The following is an 18,798-nucleotide window of genomic DNA, read 5'->3' as shown; positions in this document are numbered from 1 at the left end:
AGTGGCCCACCAGATGCCGCTGGAAGCCACAGGCAGGAGTTGAGGGCGTGCCCTCTCTCCTGCTGTTACTCCCCTGCAAATGGTACTCAGAGGCATCCTGCCTTTGAGGCTGGAGGTGGCCCACAGCCCTCCGACTGGTAGCCATTGATAGACCTCTCCTCTATGAAGTTATCCAAACCCCTCTTAAAGCCATCCAGGTTGTTGGATGTCACCACATCCTGTGGCAGAGAGTTCCACAAGTGGATCACACGTTAGTGATCCACTTGTGGAAAGTACTTCCGTTTGTTGGTCTTAGACCTCCTGGCAATCAATTTCATGGAGTGACCCCTGGTTCTAGTGTTGTGTGAGAGAGAAAAGAATTTCTCTCTCTCCACTTTCTCCACACTATGCATGATTTTATAGACCTCTATCATGTCTCCCCACAGTCGTCTTTTTTCTAAACTAAAAAGTCCCAGGTGTTGTAGTCCTGCCTCATAAGAAAGGTGCTCTAGGCCCCTGATCATCTTGGTTGCCCTCTTCTGTACCTTTTCCAGTTCTACAATGTCCTTTTTTGATGTGGTGACCAGAATTGTACACAGTACTCCAAGTGTGGTCTCACCATAGTTTTGTATAAGGGCATTATAATATTAGCCATTTTATTTTCAATCCCCTTTTTAATGATGCCCAACATGGAATTGGCCTTTTTGTTGCCCACTCCCCCAGTTTGGAGAGATCCTTTTGGAGCTCCTCACAATCCGTTTTGGATTTGACTACCCGGAAGAGTTTGGTATCATCTGCAAATTTGGCCACCTCACTGCTTACCCCTGCTTCTAGATCATTTATGAATAAATTAAAAAGCACTGGTCCCAGTACAGATCCCTGGGGGACCCCACTTCTTACTTCCCTCCATTGTGAAAACTCTCCATTTATACCCTCTGTTTCCTGTCTTTCAACCAGTTAGCAATCCACACATGTACTTGTCCCCTTATCCCATGACTGCTAAGTTTCCTCAGGAGTCTTTGATGAGGAACTTTGTCAAAAGCTTTTTGGAAGTCCAGGTAGACTATGTCAACTGGATCACCTTGATCCACACACTTGTTGACACTCTCAGAGAACTCCAAAAGGTTGGTCAGGCAAGATTTACCTTTGCGGAAGCCATGCTGGCTCACACCCAGCAGGGCCTGTTCTTCTAGGTGCTTTACAATTTTATCCTTGACGATGCTTTCCATCAATTTGCCTGGAACAGACGTTAAGCTAACTGGCCTGTAATTTCCCGGATCACCCCTGGACCCCTTTTTGAAAATCGGTGTTACATTTGCTACTCTCCAGTCCTCTGGTACAGAGCCCGATTTCAGGGATAAGTTACATATCTAGTTACATACATCTAGTTATAAATTACATACATATTTAGCAAGGTGGTCGGCAATTTCACATTTGAGTTCTTTGAGGACTCTTAGATGGATGCCATCAGGCCCTGGTGATTTATTAGCTTTCAGTTTTTCCAGACAGTTTAGAACATCGTCATTTCTATCTGACTCCGCTCTCTAGCCTCCATTCCTAAAGAACCTGGTTCAGGAACAGGTATATACTCAATATCCTCTGCCGTGAAGACCGATGCAAAGAACTCATTCAGCTTCTCTGCAACCTCCATATCCTCCTTAATAATCCCTTTAACTCCTTCATTGTCTAAGGGTCCAACTGCCTCCCTGGCAGGTTTCCTGCTTCTGATGTATTTAAAGAAGTTTTTGTTATTCCCCTTGATACTTTGGGCTAAATGTTCCTCAAACTCTCTTTTTGCCTCCCTTATTGTCACCTTGCATTTATTTTGCCAGAGTTTGTGTTCCTTTCTGTTCTCTTCATTTGGATAGGCCTTCCAATTTCGGAAGGAAGTTTTCTTCCCTTTTATGGCTTCCTTGACAATACCCGTTAGCCATGCTGGCATCCTCCTGGACTTAGTGGTACCTTTCCTCCTTTTGGGTATACAATCTAACTGGACTTCTAGTATTGTGGTTTTGAGTAAACTCCATGTACTCTCAAGCAAAGTGACTCTCCAGATTTTCCATTTCAGCTTTCTTTTCACTATACTCCTCATTTTGGAGAAGTTTCCTCTTCTGAAATTCAAAATGCCCATGTTAGACATCCTTGGTGATTCTCTCCCTGCATGTATGCTGAATTTGATCACACTATGGTCACTGTTCCCTAAAGGGTCAATGACACTGACATCACACACCAGGTCCTGCATGCCACTCAGAATTAGGCCGAAGGTTGCCTTCTCTCTGGTTGGTTCCAAGACCAACTGTTCTAGGGCACAGTCATTTAGCGTATCTAGAAATGTGACCTCTTTGTCATTACCTGACTGTGAATTTACCCAGTCTATGTGTGGGTAATTGAAGTCATCCATAACTACAGCCCTGCCTCTCCTTGACGCCTCCCTAATTTCCTCTTGCAATTCCCAGTCACTGTCAGCGTTTTGATCCGGAGGGCGATAGCACGTCCCCAGTAGCACGTTCCCCTTCAGACCTTGTATTGTCAACCACAGGGTTTCTGTGGAGGACTGCAGTCCACCTAGGTTTTCTAGCTTGTTAGATTCTATCCTTTCTTTAACATACAGTGCTACCCCTCCTCCAAGGCGTCCCTCCCTGTCCTTTCTATAGAGTTTATACCCAGGGATAACAGTGTCCCACTGGTTTTCACTGTTCCACCATGTTTCTGTTATGCCCACTATATCTATTTTTGGGTTAGCAACCAAGCACTCTAGCTCACCCATCTTGGCTCGGAGGCTTCTGGCATTGGCATATAAGTACCTATACGCTGAATCTCTCACCTGAAGTGTGCTAGTCTTTTGACTCTTTGACCTGCTGGCACAGGCTCCTGTCTGTTCTTTATGTGGTTCTGCTCTGTCTCCTTCTGTTTTATCTGAATCCTTTGCACCCGCACACTTTAAGGGACGGCTTTTGCCAAACGGGATGCTGCCCAGCTCCCATCGGCTGTTCCCCAGGCATCATTTTAAAAGCTGCTCTGCAACCTTTTTAATTTTATGTGCCAGCAGTCTGGTTCCACCTTGGTTCAAGTGCAGCCCGTCCCTTTTGTACTGGCCTTGCTTGCCCCAAAATGTATCCCAGTGCTTAACAAATCTAAACCCCTCTTCTCTGCACCAAAGTCTCATCCACGCATTGAAACCCTTCAGCTCAGCGTGCCTCACTGTACCTGCGCGTGGAACAGGTAGAATTTCTGAGAATGCTACCTTGGGGGTCCTGGACTTCAAAATGCTACCTATCAGCCTAAATTTGGCTTCTAGGACCTCCCAACTACATTTCCCCATATCGTTGGTGCCGACAATGGAGAATGCCCATCCTCGAGTAGCCACCAGATGAGCTGGAGGCAATTGCAGGTGGACCTCTCCTGATTATTTCAATGGGTGGTGGAATTCATGCCGAAGAATACGTTCTTTTAAATACCCAGGGCCCAAGCTCTTTAGGTCTTTATAGGTTATAATGAGCACCTTGTATTTTGCCTGGAAACTTATTGACAGCCAGTGCAGCTCTTTCAATATGGGAGTAATATGGTCTCTTCGAGATGACCCAGAGACCAACCTGGCCACTGCATTCTGGACCAACACACTACATACAAAGGCAGCCCCACATAGAGCGCATTGAAGTAGTCATATGTACCACTGTTCTGAGATCATTTATCTCAAGAAACAGACACAGCTGGCGTCTGAGCCTGGGAAGCTGTATGGCTGCTGGGAGTTGTCTGGGGATTGTAGTCCCACTCAGATCTTCTCCCTTGGTTCTTTCACAGAAGCATACCCTCCTAAAACCAACCAAGGCTCTTGGGGAAAACGTAAATCTTTACCTAGAAATGCCTCAGAAACAAAGGGCATCACTGCATGGGATTCCAGCCATGATGGTTCCTGTCTGTCTGTCTGTCTATCAAATTTGTTCACTGCCCCAAACTTGCATCTCTGAGCCATTTACAACAATATAAAACAAGTTAAGACACAGCAAATAAAAACCTTAAAACAATTGTAAACCACAGTCAAATTAAAAAGCTTGGATGAAGAGACAAGTCTTTAAGTACTTTTAAAAAGTTGTCAAAGATGGGGAGGCTCTTATTTCAGCAGGGAGTGCATTCCAGAATCTTGAGGCAGCAACAGAGAAGCCCCATCCCTTTGTGACCAACAGATGAGCTGGTGGCAACTGCAGATGAGCCTCTCTGGATGATCTCAATGGGCGGTGGGGCTCGTGGTAAAGAAAACATTCTCTTAAATACCATGTCCCTAAGCTGTTTAGTGCTTTATAATCAGCACTTTGTATTTTGCCCAGATACATATCGGTAGCCAGTGTAGTTCTTTTAGTATAGAAGTAATATGGACTTTTCGAGATGACCCAGAGACCAACCTGGCTGCCTTATTCTGTACCAACTGCAATTTCCAGACTACATACAAGGCAGCGCCACACAGAGTGCATTGCAGTTTGGAGGTTACCAGCATATGAACCACTGTTCTGAGGCCATTCATTTCAAGAAACGGACATAGCCGAGATACTTCACAAGCCCAGATTGTTCACATCTTACCCCTGCAATCTACATAAAACCCAAATCTAGTCTCATCAATAATCCCCTGAGGGTTCACAAAGCAACTCAAGGTGGGGAGTCAGTCATTATAAGTGAAGATTGCCTCAGTCCAAACCCACACAAAATGGAATTGTTTTAACAATCTAGCATTTTCTTCCCCTGAAGCACTGAACAAGGATCACGGTAGGTTCCTGTACAAATCTGCCCTAATTGCATGATAGTGTAAAATAAAGCACGTGAAGCATTCCCTAAGCTGCTTGAAGTGATTATAATAGTCATTACATAAATTAGATTGTAAACTTCTTCTACCCTGACATATCAAAGAAGAGCAATCACATGGATTTCACCCCTTTTATTGGGTGAACTCCTTATTGTAGGGTATTGAAGACTGGGGTGGGGAGAGAGGTCAGTATCAAGCCAGCAGGAATTTGCAGGGGAGATGTTTGTGCACCCCCCACCCCACCCCACTGTACATATGGTCTCATGCAGCCCAGTTCTTGGCCAGGAAGGAAGCTAAGGGGCTGGCCTGGCTCCTGAGAGGTAGGAGGAGTCTTCTGCTGTTTCTGCTAGAGTGCGTGATACTTGTTTTAAAAAAGGAGATCTTCGAAAATAATTAATTCAAGCTATAGGATCATCACATTCTAGGACTGTATTGGCCAACAGTTTGCTGTAAAGTTCCAGTCCGGTGGATGGGGTTGGGAAGTGCAAGTGGGATATTTGGGAGGGGGAGTGCCTGCTACCCTTTGCTGCCCCTTTGCAATAGCAAGTCCTAGAATTTTATTTCTAAAATGCTAGGAGTATTTCTAGCATTAGAAATGGAAGAAGAAAATGCTCATTTTACTAGAAAGAAAGGTTGCCAACTTTGTCGAATAACGAATTGAAATGTTGACCATGAATACCTGGAGTCAAGGAGAATCAACATGAAACAGTTTTATCCCAATAGGAGGCCAATTTAATTATCTTAAGTTGAAAAATGTCAACAATTTATGAAACAATGGCTGGGCAAAAAATCCTGGAGACACTTTGGTTTAATGTCTAATTATAGCAGATATATCCATTAGTAAAGATGTTACTAGCCACCTAATGGTGCAGCATGGAAATGACTTGACTAGCAAGCCAGAAGTTGCCGGTTCGAATCCCCCGCTGGTATGTTTCCCAGACTATGGGAAACCCTATATTGGGCAGCAGTGATATCAGAGGCGTATCTAGGGCAAATAGCGCCTAGGGCAAGCACTGAAATTGTGTCCCCTGTCCAAACATCTGACACGCATCTTTCAGATAACTTTACCATAATATCAGCTCAAAAATACAAGTCAAGCTTGTAAATCTTTTAATATTTCAAAAACTATTTAGCAGTGGACGTAGCCAGACCAAAAAATGCTGGAAAACTACAAATGTCAGTATGCTGGAGCTCATGAGATACCCAAATAGTATGTGGATGTGTACTTGGAAAGCTAAACAGAAGTGCCTGTCTAATTCTCTACTATGCATTGTAGTATCACTATTACATAAGTTTTAAAAATAAATGGAGAATTTGACTTTTCCCAGATACTCTGAAAATAATTAAAGGATATGCAGAGTAAACTGTGTCACTACTTGGAATACATTCTAGTATTTCAGAAAGACAGTTAAAATGAGAGAAAGAGAGCAAGAAACTCCCAGTGGGCCTTAATACTAAGGATTTCACACTGATTCAAAGACAAACTCACCATTAATAGCCATATTATTAAGACATCACTAACTCACTTATCACAAGAAACAAAGTAAGAGCAAATGAATACAATCTTAGCTCATAAGCTTCAGCTCAGTATTCACAAGGCCTGATTCTCTGTACATAGTGCCAATCTAAATAAGTGTACAGTGACCTATACTATATTAAATAAATAAAAAAACTTTTTACTTGTAGCCCCTTCGAGCGGCTTCCTAAAGGCCGGGGGAGGGGGAGGTCTGCAAAGGTCCCTCCTTCCCCGCTGGTCTCTAGGGCCTCACAGGGACCATTTGAGCATGTGCGGTGCCATTTTGTTTTCAGCGAACGTTTTATTATTTTTTTAATTTTTAAAAAATGCACCCCCCTTCAAGTGGCACCCGGGGCACGTGCCCTGCCTGCCCCACCCTAGAAATGCCCATAAGAAGATGCTGAAAGGCATCATCTCATACTGCACTGGAGATGGCAATGGTAACCCCCTCCTATATTCTGCCAAAGACAACCACAGGGCTCTGTGGTCGCCAGGAGTCAACACCAACTCGACAGCACACTTTACCTTTATCTTAAAAATGTTGCTAGGTCAGGCCTGTAGAACATGCAGCCCAAAGCTAAACATAAACCTGCATTCAGAACCCCCCTGTTTTTGCAGTCCAAGGAAGACAGGAAAACTAGGATGTTTATATTGAATGTGTGAAAACAGCAGCACACACTAGAATGTTTCTAATAACTCAGCCAGCTATTGCTTACAGCTCACGCAAGAGACACTGAAGAAAAACTTAGACAGTAACTTATCTGAGGGCAGTCTCTGGTTATGGTCCATCTGGGCCTAAGACTGTTTTCAGGCCCTTGATAGGATAATAGGTTTGCAAACTCTCACACACCTTTGTGGCAAAAATGAAATTGTTTCTTCCAGTTTACTTTCACATGGCCTGCCTAATCCTGAGGCCTTTTGGGCCTGCCTCTTAATGAATCAGTACACAACAATGGTAGTGGACCACTGCTGTACATATCTAATCAACTTCAACTGGCTTCATGGAACACATGTTGCATAGATCAATATAAGGCCTTTACATAGGAACATAGGAAGCTGCCATGTACTGAGTCAGACCATAGGTCCATCTAGCTCAGTATTGTCTACACAGACTGGCAGCAGCTTCTCCAAGGTTGTAGGCAGGAATCTCTCTCAGCCCTATCTTGGAGATGGCAGAGAGGGAACTTGGATCCTTCTGCTCTTTCCCGAGTGGCTCCATCTGAGGGGAATATCTTACAGTGTTCACACGCATATGCAACCAGTTCAGACCCTGCTTAGCTAAGGGGGCAAGTCATGCTGGCTACCACAAGACCAACCTTTCTGCCAGTTGTGTACCCAAAATGTGATTCTTTCCCCTAATTGACGTTTCTTAATCTTAATTATGAGAATGCCAGGAAAGACTGTGATTCTGTCACCCAGATATATGTGGAAACCTGGCTTCTACTCCTAGTTACATGGAGAAACTTCTCAAAAATGAGGGGCCTGGTAAGAAGGAAGTTGAAAGGGAAAGTCAGGAGAGTCAAATCACTCCAGAAAGCATGGAACTTATCAGTACTAGAAGCACAGTTAGAATGTATACCAAGAAGGAGGAAAGGTACCACCAAGCTCAGGAGGATGCCAGTGTGGCTAACAAGTAGAGTCAGGGAAGCTATAAAAGGGAAGAAGACTTCCTTCAGAAAATGGAAGTCCTGCCCAAATAAAGAGAATTGGAATGAACATAAACTCTGGAAAAAGAAATATAAGGGGAAAATAAGGGATTCAAAGAGAGAGAGTTTGAGGAGCATATAGCTAGAAGTGCCAAAGGGAATAACAAAAACTTATTTAAATATATCAGAAGTAGAAAACCTGCCAGGGAGGCAGTTGGAGCCTTAGATGGTGAGGGAGTGAAAGGGATTATTGAGGATAAGGAGATTGTAGAGAAGCTGAATGAGTTCTTTGCAGCTGTCTTCACAGCAGAGGATACTGACCATATACCTTCTCCACAATTGAGCTTTTTTTTTTTTTAATTATTTTATTTAATATATTTATATACTTCCCAAAACTTACATCTCTGGGCGGTTTACAACCAGATAAAAACAAAGGTAAAGCGTTAGCTGCTGTTGTTGCTGTTGTTGTTGTTGTTGTTATTAATTTGATTAATTTGTTGTTATTAATTTGATTAATTTGATTTGATTTTGTTGTTATTAATTTGATTTTGGCTCAGGGCAGTTTACAAAGAGAAATAACAAACAAATAAGATGGCTCCCTGTCCCCAAAGGGCTCACATTCTAAAAAGAAACATAAGACGCACACCAGCAACAGTCACTGGAAGTACTGTGCTGGGGGTGGGTAGTGCCAGTTACTCTCCCCCTGCTAAATAAAGAGAATCACCATGGTAAAAGGTGCCTCTTTGCCCACTTAGCAGGGGTCAAAAAAACAAGATTTTAAAAAAAGTTAAAAACAAAAAAATTTAAAACACAGCAATTTGAAAAACATTTTTTAAAAAACACAATATTCTAAAAACAACATTAAAACAATCAAAACAATATCAGTTAAAAGCCTGGGTGAACAGATGTGTCTTTAAAGACTTTTAAAACAATTGTCAGATTTTCAGGTTTAGCGGCTGCGGAACTGGGCCGATTTGAGGAGACAAAGGAAGGTTGTCTAGAAAAGCTAATTGTCTAGAAAAGCTAAAAATTAACAATTGTCAGGGCCAGATGGCATCCACCCAAGAGTTCTGAAGGAACTCAAATGTGAAATTGCCAATCTCCTAGCAAAAATATATAACTTGTCCCTACAATCAGACTCTGTACCAGAGGACTGGAAATGTGACTCCAATTTTCAAGAAGGGATTCAGGGGGGATCCAGGAAATTACAGGACAGTCAACTTAACTTCGGTGCTGGGTAAATCGATGGAAAGCATACTTAAGGACAAAATTGTTAAGCATATGGAAGAACAGGTCTTGTTGAAGGAGAACCAGTATGGCAGGGGCCTCACTAACATTTGGAGTTCTTTGAGAGTGTCAACAGGTATGTGGTAGACATGGTATACTTGGACTTCCAAAAAGCTTTTGATAAAATTCCCCACCAAAGGCTCTTGAGTAAACTTAGCAGTCATGGAATAAAGGGACAGGTTCATGTGTGGATTGGTAACTGGTTGAAGGACAGGAAACAGAAAGTAGCAATAAATGGGCAGTTTTCACAATGTAGGTAGGCAGGAAGTGGAGTCCCCCAGGGATGATGATGATGATGATGATGATGATGATGATGATGATGATTTATTCGATTTCTATACCGCCCTTCCAAAGATGGCTCAGGGAGGTTTACAAAGAGAAACAATCCTCTCTAATAAAACGCTTGGTGTCCGTCCGTGGACGGACACCAAGCGTGTGTCCGTGCCTCCCTGCCCTGTTCTGCGCCTGCGCGAAGCGCAGGCGCAGAACAGGGCAAGGGAGACACGCTTGCCGGTACCAGGGAAAAAGCAGGGAAAAAACGGAGGGGGAAACTGGCCGAGGCGGCGGCAGAGCCGCCGCCTCGGCCACAGGAACAACAGACCACCGGGAAAACTAACACCAACGAGGAAAACGAGCCAGGAACATGAGCACCGGGAAAACGAACACCAACGAGGCCACCGGGAAAACGAGGACCAACCAGCAGGACCCGAACGAGACAAACCCTGAAGCAAACTCCGGGGGCTGAGTGGAGGCTGTTCCGAAAAAGCCTGACAGGGAGAATGCTGCCCCCGCCGCCACCGCCAAACTCCCACCCTCCCTCCCAACTTCCAAAACCACCTTACCCTGTCCCATGTCAGCTGGATGATGAAATACCGGCATTGAAGAGGAAGTGAGGAGCACGCAGACAGCGCTCCTCTCTCTGCACAGACTCTGCCCGAACTGCCGCTTTGGGCGGAAAGGACGCAAGAGGCGTCCTTTCCGTCCAAAGCACCAGTTCAGGAAGAGGCATTGCAGAGAGAGAAGCACTGCTTGCAATCTTCTCTCTCCCTCTTCTCTCTCCCTCTTCTATGCCAGTTTTCCTTCAGCCAGCTGAAAAGGGCCAGGGTGAGGTGGTCACTGAAGCTGGGAGGAAGGGTGGGAGTTTCGCTGCAACGGCGGGGGCAGCTTTAACCCTTTCAGGCTTTAACGGAACAGCCTCCGCTCGGCCCCCGGAGTATGGTCCCTGTCTCCCCGGTGCCGTCTCTGTCGCTCCTGCTCTCTTTCCCCCACCGCCTCGCCCCCCCGGATCAGAACCACAACAACATAAAAGTAACACTAAGCACTACAACAGCCACAAAAAGTAACACAAAGCACAACACACTACATTAATTTAAAAAACAAAAAACTGAGGCAGTGGCCACAAGCGAGACCAGCACTCCCCCCCCCAACAGCACAGCATAAAAACCCCCACCCACAGAAAAAAAACCCGTTATCTACGCTCCCCCCCCAACACCTGTCATTCCAACTGCCACCAGCGGAGAACTGCTTCAGTGCCACAGGCAGAAAGCAGCTACGGAGCACAAAAAACTTCTAAAGAGAGACACTGCAGAAACTTCAAAAGCCCAACACCTGCAGACTCTGGAGAATAGACCTTCACCACACTAAAGCCCATAATTGACAAGGCTAAGGAGAAGGCACTCTGGACACACTCAGGTTAGGCCAGCAAGAGTATACAGAGCAAAGTCAGGCTTTGACAAGGAGGGAATTTCAAAACCCATTCCTCCCTTACATTTCTACTGATTCAAAATACCAGCCCTGCAAACCAGACTAATTATAGAAATTGCATACCTAACAACTTTAATACCAAAAAGATAAAATAAAAAAACCCATGAAAAAATCAACCCCACAACAAGATACATAAAACAATTGACACTGCTATACTAAGTACACCTCGCCTTTGATCAAGAGAGAACTCAGAAGGGTTCACCACCCTATACTATACCAAGGGCGGTGGGGGAAACAAGACAGAGGCACTCACATAAACAGCATAAAAAAATACCCACCCACCCCCCAAAAAACCAAACCACATAAGCCAGAACAAAAACACAGATATGGCCAACCCAGGCCAAAACCAGAACACACATGCCACACCCAGAGGACAAAAAAAAAAAAAAAAAAAACACAACAAAAAAAGAGATAGAGGACGAAATACTAGCACACAAGATGCAGCTTAAGAAAGCAAGAGCCGCCAGAGAAAAACAAAAACGAGCACAGCGAACAATTGAAGATAAAAAAAGAGAACATGACAGAGCCAAGCAAAGACGCACTGAAAGAAGAGAAAAGCAAAGCCCAGAGGAACAACTATTAAAGCACAAGCAACACGCAGAAACAGAGAGAGCCAAAAGAAGAGAAAAAACTGCTACAAAACAACAATTACAACGACAAGGGAAAAAAAAAGAGAGAGACCAGAACAAGGAAACAAGCGCTACCACACATACAACAACATCTCTCAATGAAATATCAATTAATACGGAAAAAAACATTACTGCACCCACATGTCTCAACTTACAACCTAAAATAGACATTGCCAAGGCACAAAAAATGACAAACAAACAAAACCAACAAGGCAAAAACATGAAAACGCTGACACCCAACAAACAAAAACACAGACAACAGACCACCATGAACAGTTGCTCAAGAAAAAAGCAGCAGCAGAGAAACGTAGACGAGCCAATAAAACAGAAGACGAGAAGAAAGAAGAACATCAGAAGAACGTGCAAAAAAGGGGGAAAAAAAGAGCAAACCAAACACAAGAGAAGCAGCAATTACAACGCAGGCAAGATGCAGACATGAAAAAAGCCAGAAGACGAAAACAGACTTCACAAACACCACATACACAACAGGAAAAAATGACCTGTGCGGCAAAACACACAACAGCAATGATTAATAACATCGCTGACATTTGGGAACACAACATCCAACCACACACATGTGGAAACTTGAACCAGATATGTGACTTTTGCAATGCAAAACACTTTGCAGGAGAAAGACCCACAGACCGCAAATTTTCACAATGCTGCTCAAAGGGGAAAGTAAACCTGCCCCCCATTACAACAGACCCATTCATCAAGCAGCTTATGACTGGACAACATCAACACAGCAAAAACTTCATGGAGAATGTCAGATCCATAAATAGTTCACTAGCATTTGCCTCCATGGGAGCAAACATAGTAACACCACCAGGCCATGGGCCGTACTGCTTCAGGATACATGGCTCCATTTGCCACAGAACAGGCACGCTGCACCCACAGCAGGGCCAAGACCGACAATTTGCCCAATTATACATCTTAGACCCCACTGAGGCCACAGAAATTAGATTGCAAAATACAGCCAACACAAATATAAACCCACAACTCATGCAAGCACTAAGTACACTAATGGCAAATAACAATCCATTTGCAGAAGCTTGCAAAATGCTGCACGAAGTAGAAACAGAGTGCCAAAGGGATGCAAACCAGACAGACGATGGTATTAACGAAGTGACCTTAACAATAGTCCAAGACCGTCAGCATGATCCAAGACGTTATAATGCACCACAACACAATGAGGTCGCATTTATTTTCAAAAACAATGACGGAGAACCACCTCTAGAAAGGGATCTACTCATCCACTGCAAACCAAGTATGGGCAAAGCAGACCACAAAATAACACAGCGAATAAGTGTCCTAGACCCCAATCTAGAGGCCATGGTTTACCCATTGCTATTCCCCCACGGAGAGCAAAGCTGGGGGATAGACATACCTTTGCAACTTCAACCACAAGCCTTAAAGGATTTAACAAAGCAGCCGCGTGCACCAAGAGTCCGAGTCACCCAGATGCAATACTATGGCTACCGTCTATCCATCAGAGACAATGTAAACCCCTTCCTAAATGCTGGACGCTTAACACAGCAATACATCGTAGATGCTTATGTGAAGACAGAGGCCAATAGACTCAATTTCGTCCGACAAAATCAGCCAAAATTGAGAGTGGAGAAATACTCTGGATTGATGGACCACTTAAATGAAACAGCCACTGCAACAGGCCTCATTCCCGGGAAGACATTTATCTTGCCATCCTCATTTGCAGGTAGCCCTAGAAACATGCTCCAGAACTATCAGGATGCCCTGGCGATTGTAAGAAAGTACGGCAAACCAGATCTCTTCATAACAATGACATGCAACCCCAATTGGAGTGAAATTGTAGAAAACCTTGAACATGGCCAAACAGCTGCATCACGACCAGATTTAGTGGCAAGAGTCTTCCACCTAAAACTAAAATCATTGATTAATGACATCTGCAAACAGCATATATTTGGAACACCCACAGCCTTGGTGTATGTCATCGAGTTCCAGAAAAGAGGACTGCCACATGCACACATACTGCTAATCCTGACAGAAAACCACAAACCAAAAACTGACGCGTGCATAGACAGTATAGTTTCTGCAGAAATCCCAGACATTGTCAAAACACCACAACTTCATGAAATCGTCACAAAGCATATGATTCATGGCCCATGCGGAACTCACAATAGGCAATCACCATGTATGTCAAATGAAAAATGCACCAAAGATTTCCCAAAAGATTACCAAGATCAGACTATTTCAAACATCAACGGATACCCCAAATACAGAAGAAGAAACACTGGAGAGAGCAAAATACACAGAGGAAAACCAATTGATAACAGATGGGTTGTACCCTATAACCCCTTTCTAGCACTTAAATACAACTGCCACATCAACGTCGAAGTCTGCGCATCAATTAAGAGTGTGAAATACCTTTTCAAATATGTCTACAAGGGCCATGATTGCGCAAATGTCCTAATCCAAGAACCAAACACTTTGACCCATGATGAAATCAAGACCTACATGGATTCACGTTACGTCAGCGCCCCAGAAGCAGCATGGCGACTAAATGGCTTCGAGATGCATTACCAATCCCATACAGTACATAGACTGGCAGTGCATCTCCCAGACGAACAAGCAGTAATCTTCAACCCAGAAGACATTGGCGCAGCAACGGACAGAGCAGCAAGCCGTGAAACACAATTAACAGCATGGTTCAAATTAAATCAGCAAGACGAGAAGGCAAGACACATATTATACGCAGACATCCCAGTATATTATGTCTTCGACAAAGCAAACAACACATGGAAAATTAGGCAACGTGGGGCTGAAAAAGTGATTGGCAGAATGTATTCAGTGCATTTGCAAACAGACCAAGAGCGCTATTGCCTACGCCTCCTACTGCTACATGTGTCAGGAGCCACATCCTATGGAAACCTCAGAAGCGTGGATGGCATTGAATATCCAACTTTCCAAGAAGCAGCAAAAACGAGAGGCCTCATAAACGATGAAAAGATCTGGGATAGTACACTTGAAGATGCAGCACAATACAACATGCCCACGCAAATCAGAGAACTCTTTGCCTACATCTGCGTCTTTGCATCCCTCCAGAACATGCAGGAGCTATTCACAAAATATGAACCATACCTCATTGAAGATTATGTCCATAAACACCAACAGCACAATAAAGAATGCACAGTCTGTCGTGACCTTGCCCTCCAAGACATTTCAAAAATATTAACAATCCATGGAAAGAAATGCACAGACTACGGCTTTACATACAACATACATAATATAGAACACCTTAACGATGTGTACAACCAAGCCTATGAACAACAAACCGCAGAACAGATGTCAAACACCCTCAATGATGAACAAAGAACAGCCATGGAAGAAATTATAACAGCTAGCCAAAACGATGAGCTACAACACCGATGCTTTTTCTTGGACGGCCCAGGAGGGAGTGGAAAGACATACTTATACAGAACCATACTCAGCACAATTCGCAGCCAGAATGAAATCGCGCTCCCTGTAGCCTCCACAGGAATAGCAGCAAACCTTCTGCAAGGCGGCAGGACATATCACTCACAATTCAAACTGCCAGTACCAATACTTGAAACCTCCGTGTCTAACATGCGCCTCAATTCCCAAGATGCAAAAAACATAAAGAAAGCCAGAATAATCATTTGGGATGAGTCAACAATGGCACCCACTCAAGCAATAACAGCAGTAGACAAACTAATGAAGGAGATCATGGAGAACAACAAGCCCATGGGTGGAAAATTATTTTTACTGGGAGGGGATTTCCGACAGACACTACCAGTAGTGCCACACGGAACCCAAACCCATATTGTCGAGGCCTGCATAAAATTCAATACACTATGGCACACATTCAAGATCCTAAGACTACACAACAATGTAAGATCCAAAGACCCAGACTTCAGCAAATGGCTAATCGCAGTAGGCAGCGGAGATACACCACACATTGAGGGATTACCAGAAAACATCATTGAGATCCCATCAAACATCATATGCAGAACAAACATCGTGAAAGAAATTTTCGGAGAACAAATACAAGTCCAAAACTTCCAACACATAGCAAGAAGATCCATCCTATGCCCCAAGAACAGTGATGTAGACACCATCAATGACCAGGTACTCAGCATATTGGAGGGTGAAGAAATAACTTATCACAGTGCAGACTCAATAGATGACACCACTGAGGAAGATGCCAAAAACTACCCAACAGAGTTCCTGAATAACCAAACACCCGCAGGAATGCCAAAACATACACTCTCTCTGAAAGTGGGCGCAATAATAATGCTTCTAAGAAACCTAAACACAAGAAAAGGATTATGCAATGGAACCCGCCTAATTGTAACAAGCCTAGAAAAGAATATCATCATAGGACAAGTAATCACAGGTTCAGCACAAGGAAACATGGTCTTCATCCCAAGAATAGATTTAGCACCAACATGCACCAACCTACCATTCACCTTGCGAAGACGACAATACCCCATAAAATTAGCATTCGCAATGACAATTAACAAGTCACAAGGACAAACCCTTGAGAAAGTCGGAATTCATTTGCCAGAACCAGTGTTCAGCCACGGACAATTATATGTTGCGCTGTCAAGAGTGCAAAGCTTTAAAGACGTCGTGGTCAAGGTGCTGGAAGGCCCAGAACAAGGAAGACTAATAGCAGGCTCGGAACAAATATTCACCAAGAATGTAGTGTATAACGAAATACTCTGAGGTCGGAGGAGGGGAAACCAAGAAAAATAAAAACTATTAATTACACAAACCAAAAACTGAGTAGTATGTAAGCACAAAATAAGGGAGATTAAAAAAAAAAAAAACAACAAATGAGAAACACAGGGACAAAGGAGAGGGCAACAAAAACAAAGAGAAAATGAGAAACAAGCAGCCACAGAGAGAAAGCCTGACAGACAGGATAAATAAAAAAACCACACGAACAAACACACACACACACACACACACACACACACACACAATATGCATGAAAAGAGGGAGAATAGTCTAGCACCCGTTATTTTAACGGGCTTAAAAACACTAGTAAATAAATAAGATGGCTCCTGTTCCCAAAGGGCTCACAATTGAAAAAGAAACACAAGCCAGACACGAGCAACAGTCACTGGAGGTACTGTGATTGGTACTGGGACCAGTGCTCTTTAACTTGTTCATAAGCAATCTATAAGTTGGCGTGACCAGCGAAGTGGCCAAATCTGCAGATGACACTAAACTATTTAGGGTAGTGAAATCCACAGCGGATTGTGAGGAACTCCAAAAAGATCTCTCCAAACTGGGGGACCGGGTGACAAAATGGCAAATGTGGTTCTATGTAAGCAAGCGTGAAGTGATGCATATTGGGGCAAAAAACCACCAACTTCACATATACACTGATGGGATCTGAGCTGTCGGTGACTGACCAGGAGAGAGATCTTGGGGTCATGGTGGACAGCTCATTGAAAGTGTCAAATCAGTGCGCAGCAGCTACGGAAAAGGTTAATTCCATGCTAGGAATCATTAGGAAGGGGACTGAAAATAAAAATGCTAATATTATAATGCCCTTATACAAATCTATGGTGCGGCCACATCTGGAGTACTGTGTACAGCTTTGGTCACTGTATCTTAAGAAGGATATTGTAGAACTGGAAAAGGTGCAGAAGAGGGCAACCAAAATGATCAGGGGCCTGGAGCACCTTCCTTATGAGGCTAGACTACAGCATCTGGGGCTCTTTACCTTGGAAAAGAGGCAATTAAGGGGAGACATGATTGAAGTGTATAAAATGAGGCATGGAGTGGAGAAGGTAGACAGAGAGAAATTTTTCTCCCTCTCTCACAACACTAGAACCAGGGGTCACCAGGGGTCACCCCATGAAACTGAAGGTTGGGAAATGTAGGACCGACAAGAGGAAGTCCTTTTTCACACAGCACATAATTAATCTATGGAATTCCTTGCCATGGGATGTGGTGATGGCTACCAGCTTGGATAGCTTTAAAAGGGGCTAAGACAAGTTCATGTAGGACTGGTCTATCAATGGCTACTAGTCTGGTGGCTGTGGGCCATCTCCAGCCACGATGCCGCTGAATACCAGTTGCAGGTACAGCTACAGCAGAAGAGAGGGCATGCACATTCCTCTTGCCTGTGGGCTCCCCCAGAGGCATCTGGTGGGCCACTGTGTGAAACAGGATGTTGGACTAGATCCAGCAGGGCTGCTCCTAACCACGTAGACCAGGCCTGCTCAATTTAGCCCCCCCAGATGTTTTTGGACTACAACTCCCACAATCCCCAGCCACAGTGGCCAATAGCCAGGGATTATGGGAGTTGTAGGCCAACATCTGCAGGAGGGCCGAAGTTGAGCAGCCCTGATGTAGACAAACACATCACTTGTGTGCTGTCACCCTCCCTGGTCTGACAACTGATCCTGTATGGCTATATGGGCTGCTAACTTTTACCTTGACTTCCTGTGGAAATAAGCAAAGTGGATCTTTAAAGGTTTTTTTAAAAAGGCCCCTATATGAACAGCTCTGACTACTCATTGTGTATTGTGCTGCATCAGAGACCAATCTTTAAAAAGACAAGGCATATATGTCATGTCTCTCTTGCATTTTGCTATATACTGAACAATGTCTGTTTATTTGATAGATAGCTAGATAGATAGATAGATAGATAGATAGATAGACTGATTGATTTGTATACCTCCCTTGCAAAATGGCTCAGGGCGGTTGTCAATGTTTGCCAGTGATGGTCAACTGGTGACCCATGGAAGAAGTCTGATTCCCCAACAATATTATCCAGCCCTTGATGCCCCCACCACATGATTAAGGCAAGTTAAGAAATTTATAATTCATAAAGAAATGTTTTCCGGTTGTAAGAAACAGAGAGATCCCACACTTTAATGGTACATTGGTCAGTTAAATGTTGTATGAAACATAATTTAAACAGGAATATAGTCATAATATGTGCATGTATGAGAAGCTGGACCTGCATACACATGGTCAGGCCTAGTGACCCTTGCTAACTGAGCAAAGTGGCACCTTTTTAATGTGGTGATATTCTTCACTGAGCAGGGGGAGAGCAACTGGATCTATCCAATCCAAGCACAGCATCCCTCCAGTTGCTGGTGTCTATATTATGTTTCTTTTTAGAAAATGAGCCTTTTGAGGACAGGGATCCATATTTGTTTG

The 18,798-nt window shown here is 43.8% G+C and overlaps 1 protein-coding gene across 1 annotated transcript; it reads left to right on the top strand.

The window, feature by feature from the left end:
- The first annotated feature begins 11,409 nt into the window (after window positions 1-11,409).
- On the top strand, window positions 11,410-16,341 carry LOC128350518 (uncharacterized). Its single transcript, XM_053308935.1, has one exon. The coding sequence runs from the start codon at window positions 12,052-12,054 to the stop codon at window positions 16,339-16,341; it is 4,290 nt and encodes a 1,429-aa protein (XP_053164910.1). The 5' UTR covers window positions 11,410-12,051.
- The last annotated feature ends 2,457 nt before the right edge of the window (window positions 16,342-18,798 follow it).

The sequence above is a fragment of the Hemicordylus capensis genome, chromosome 3 (genome assembly GCF_027244095.1).
Source record: "Hemicordylus capensis ecotype Gifberg chromosome 3, rHemCap1.1.pri, whole genome shotgun sequence".
NCBI classification, from domain to species: domain Eukaryota; kingdom Metazoa; phylum Chordata; class Lepidosauria; order Squamata; family Cordylidae; genus Hemicordylus; species Hemicordylus capensis.
This window is presented reverse-complemented; position numbering and strand designations above follow the sequence as displayed.

Excerpts from the sequence above, each read along its gene's own strand:
- LOC128350518 (XM_053308935.1), top strand. The coding sequence starts at position 12,052 with ATGAAAAAAGCCAGAAGACGAAAACAGACTTCACAAACACCACATACA.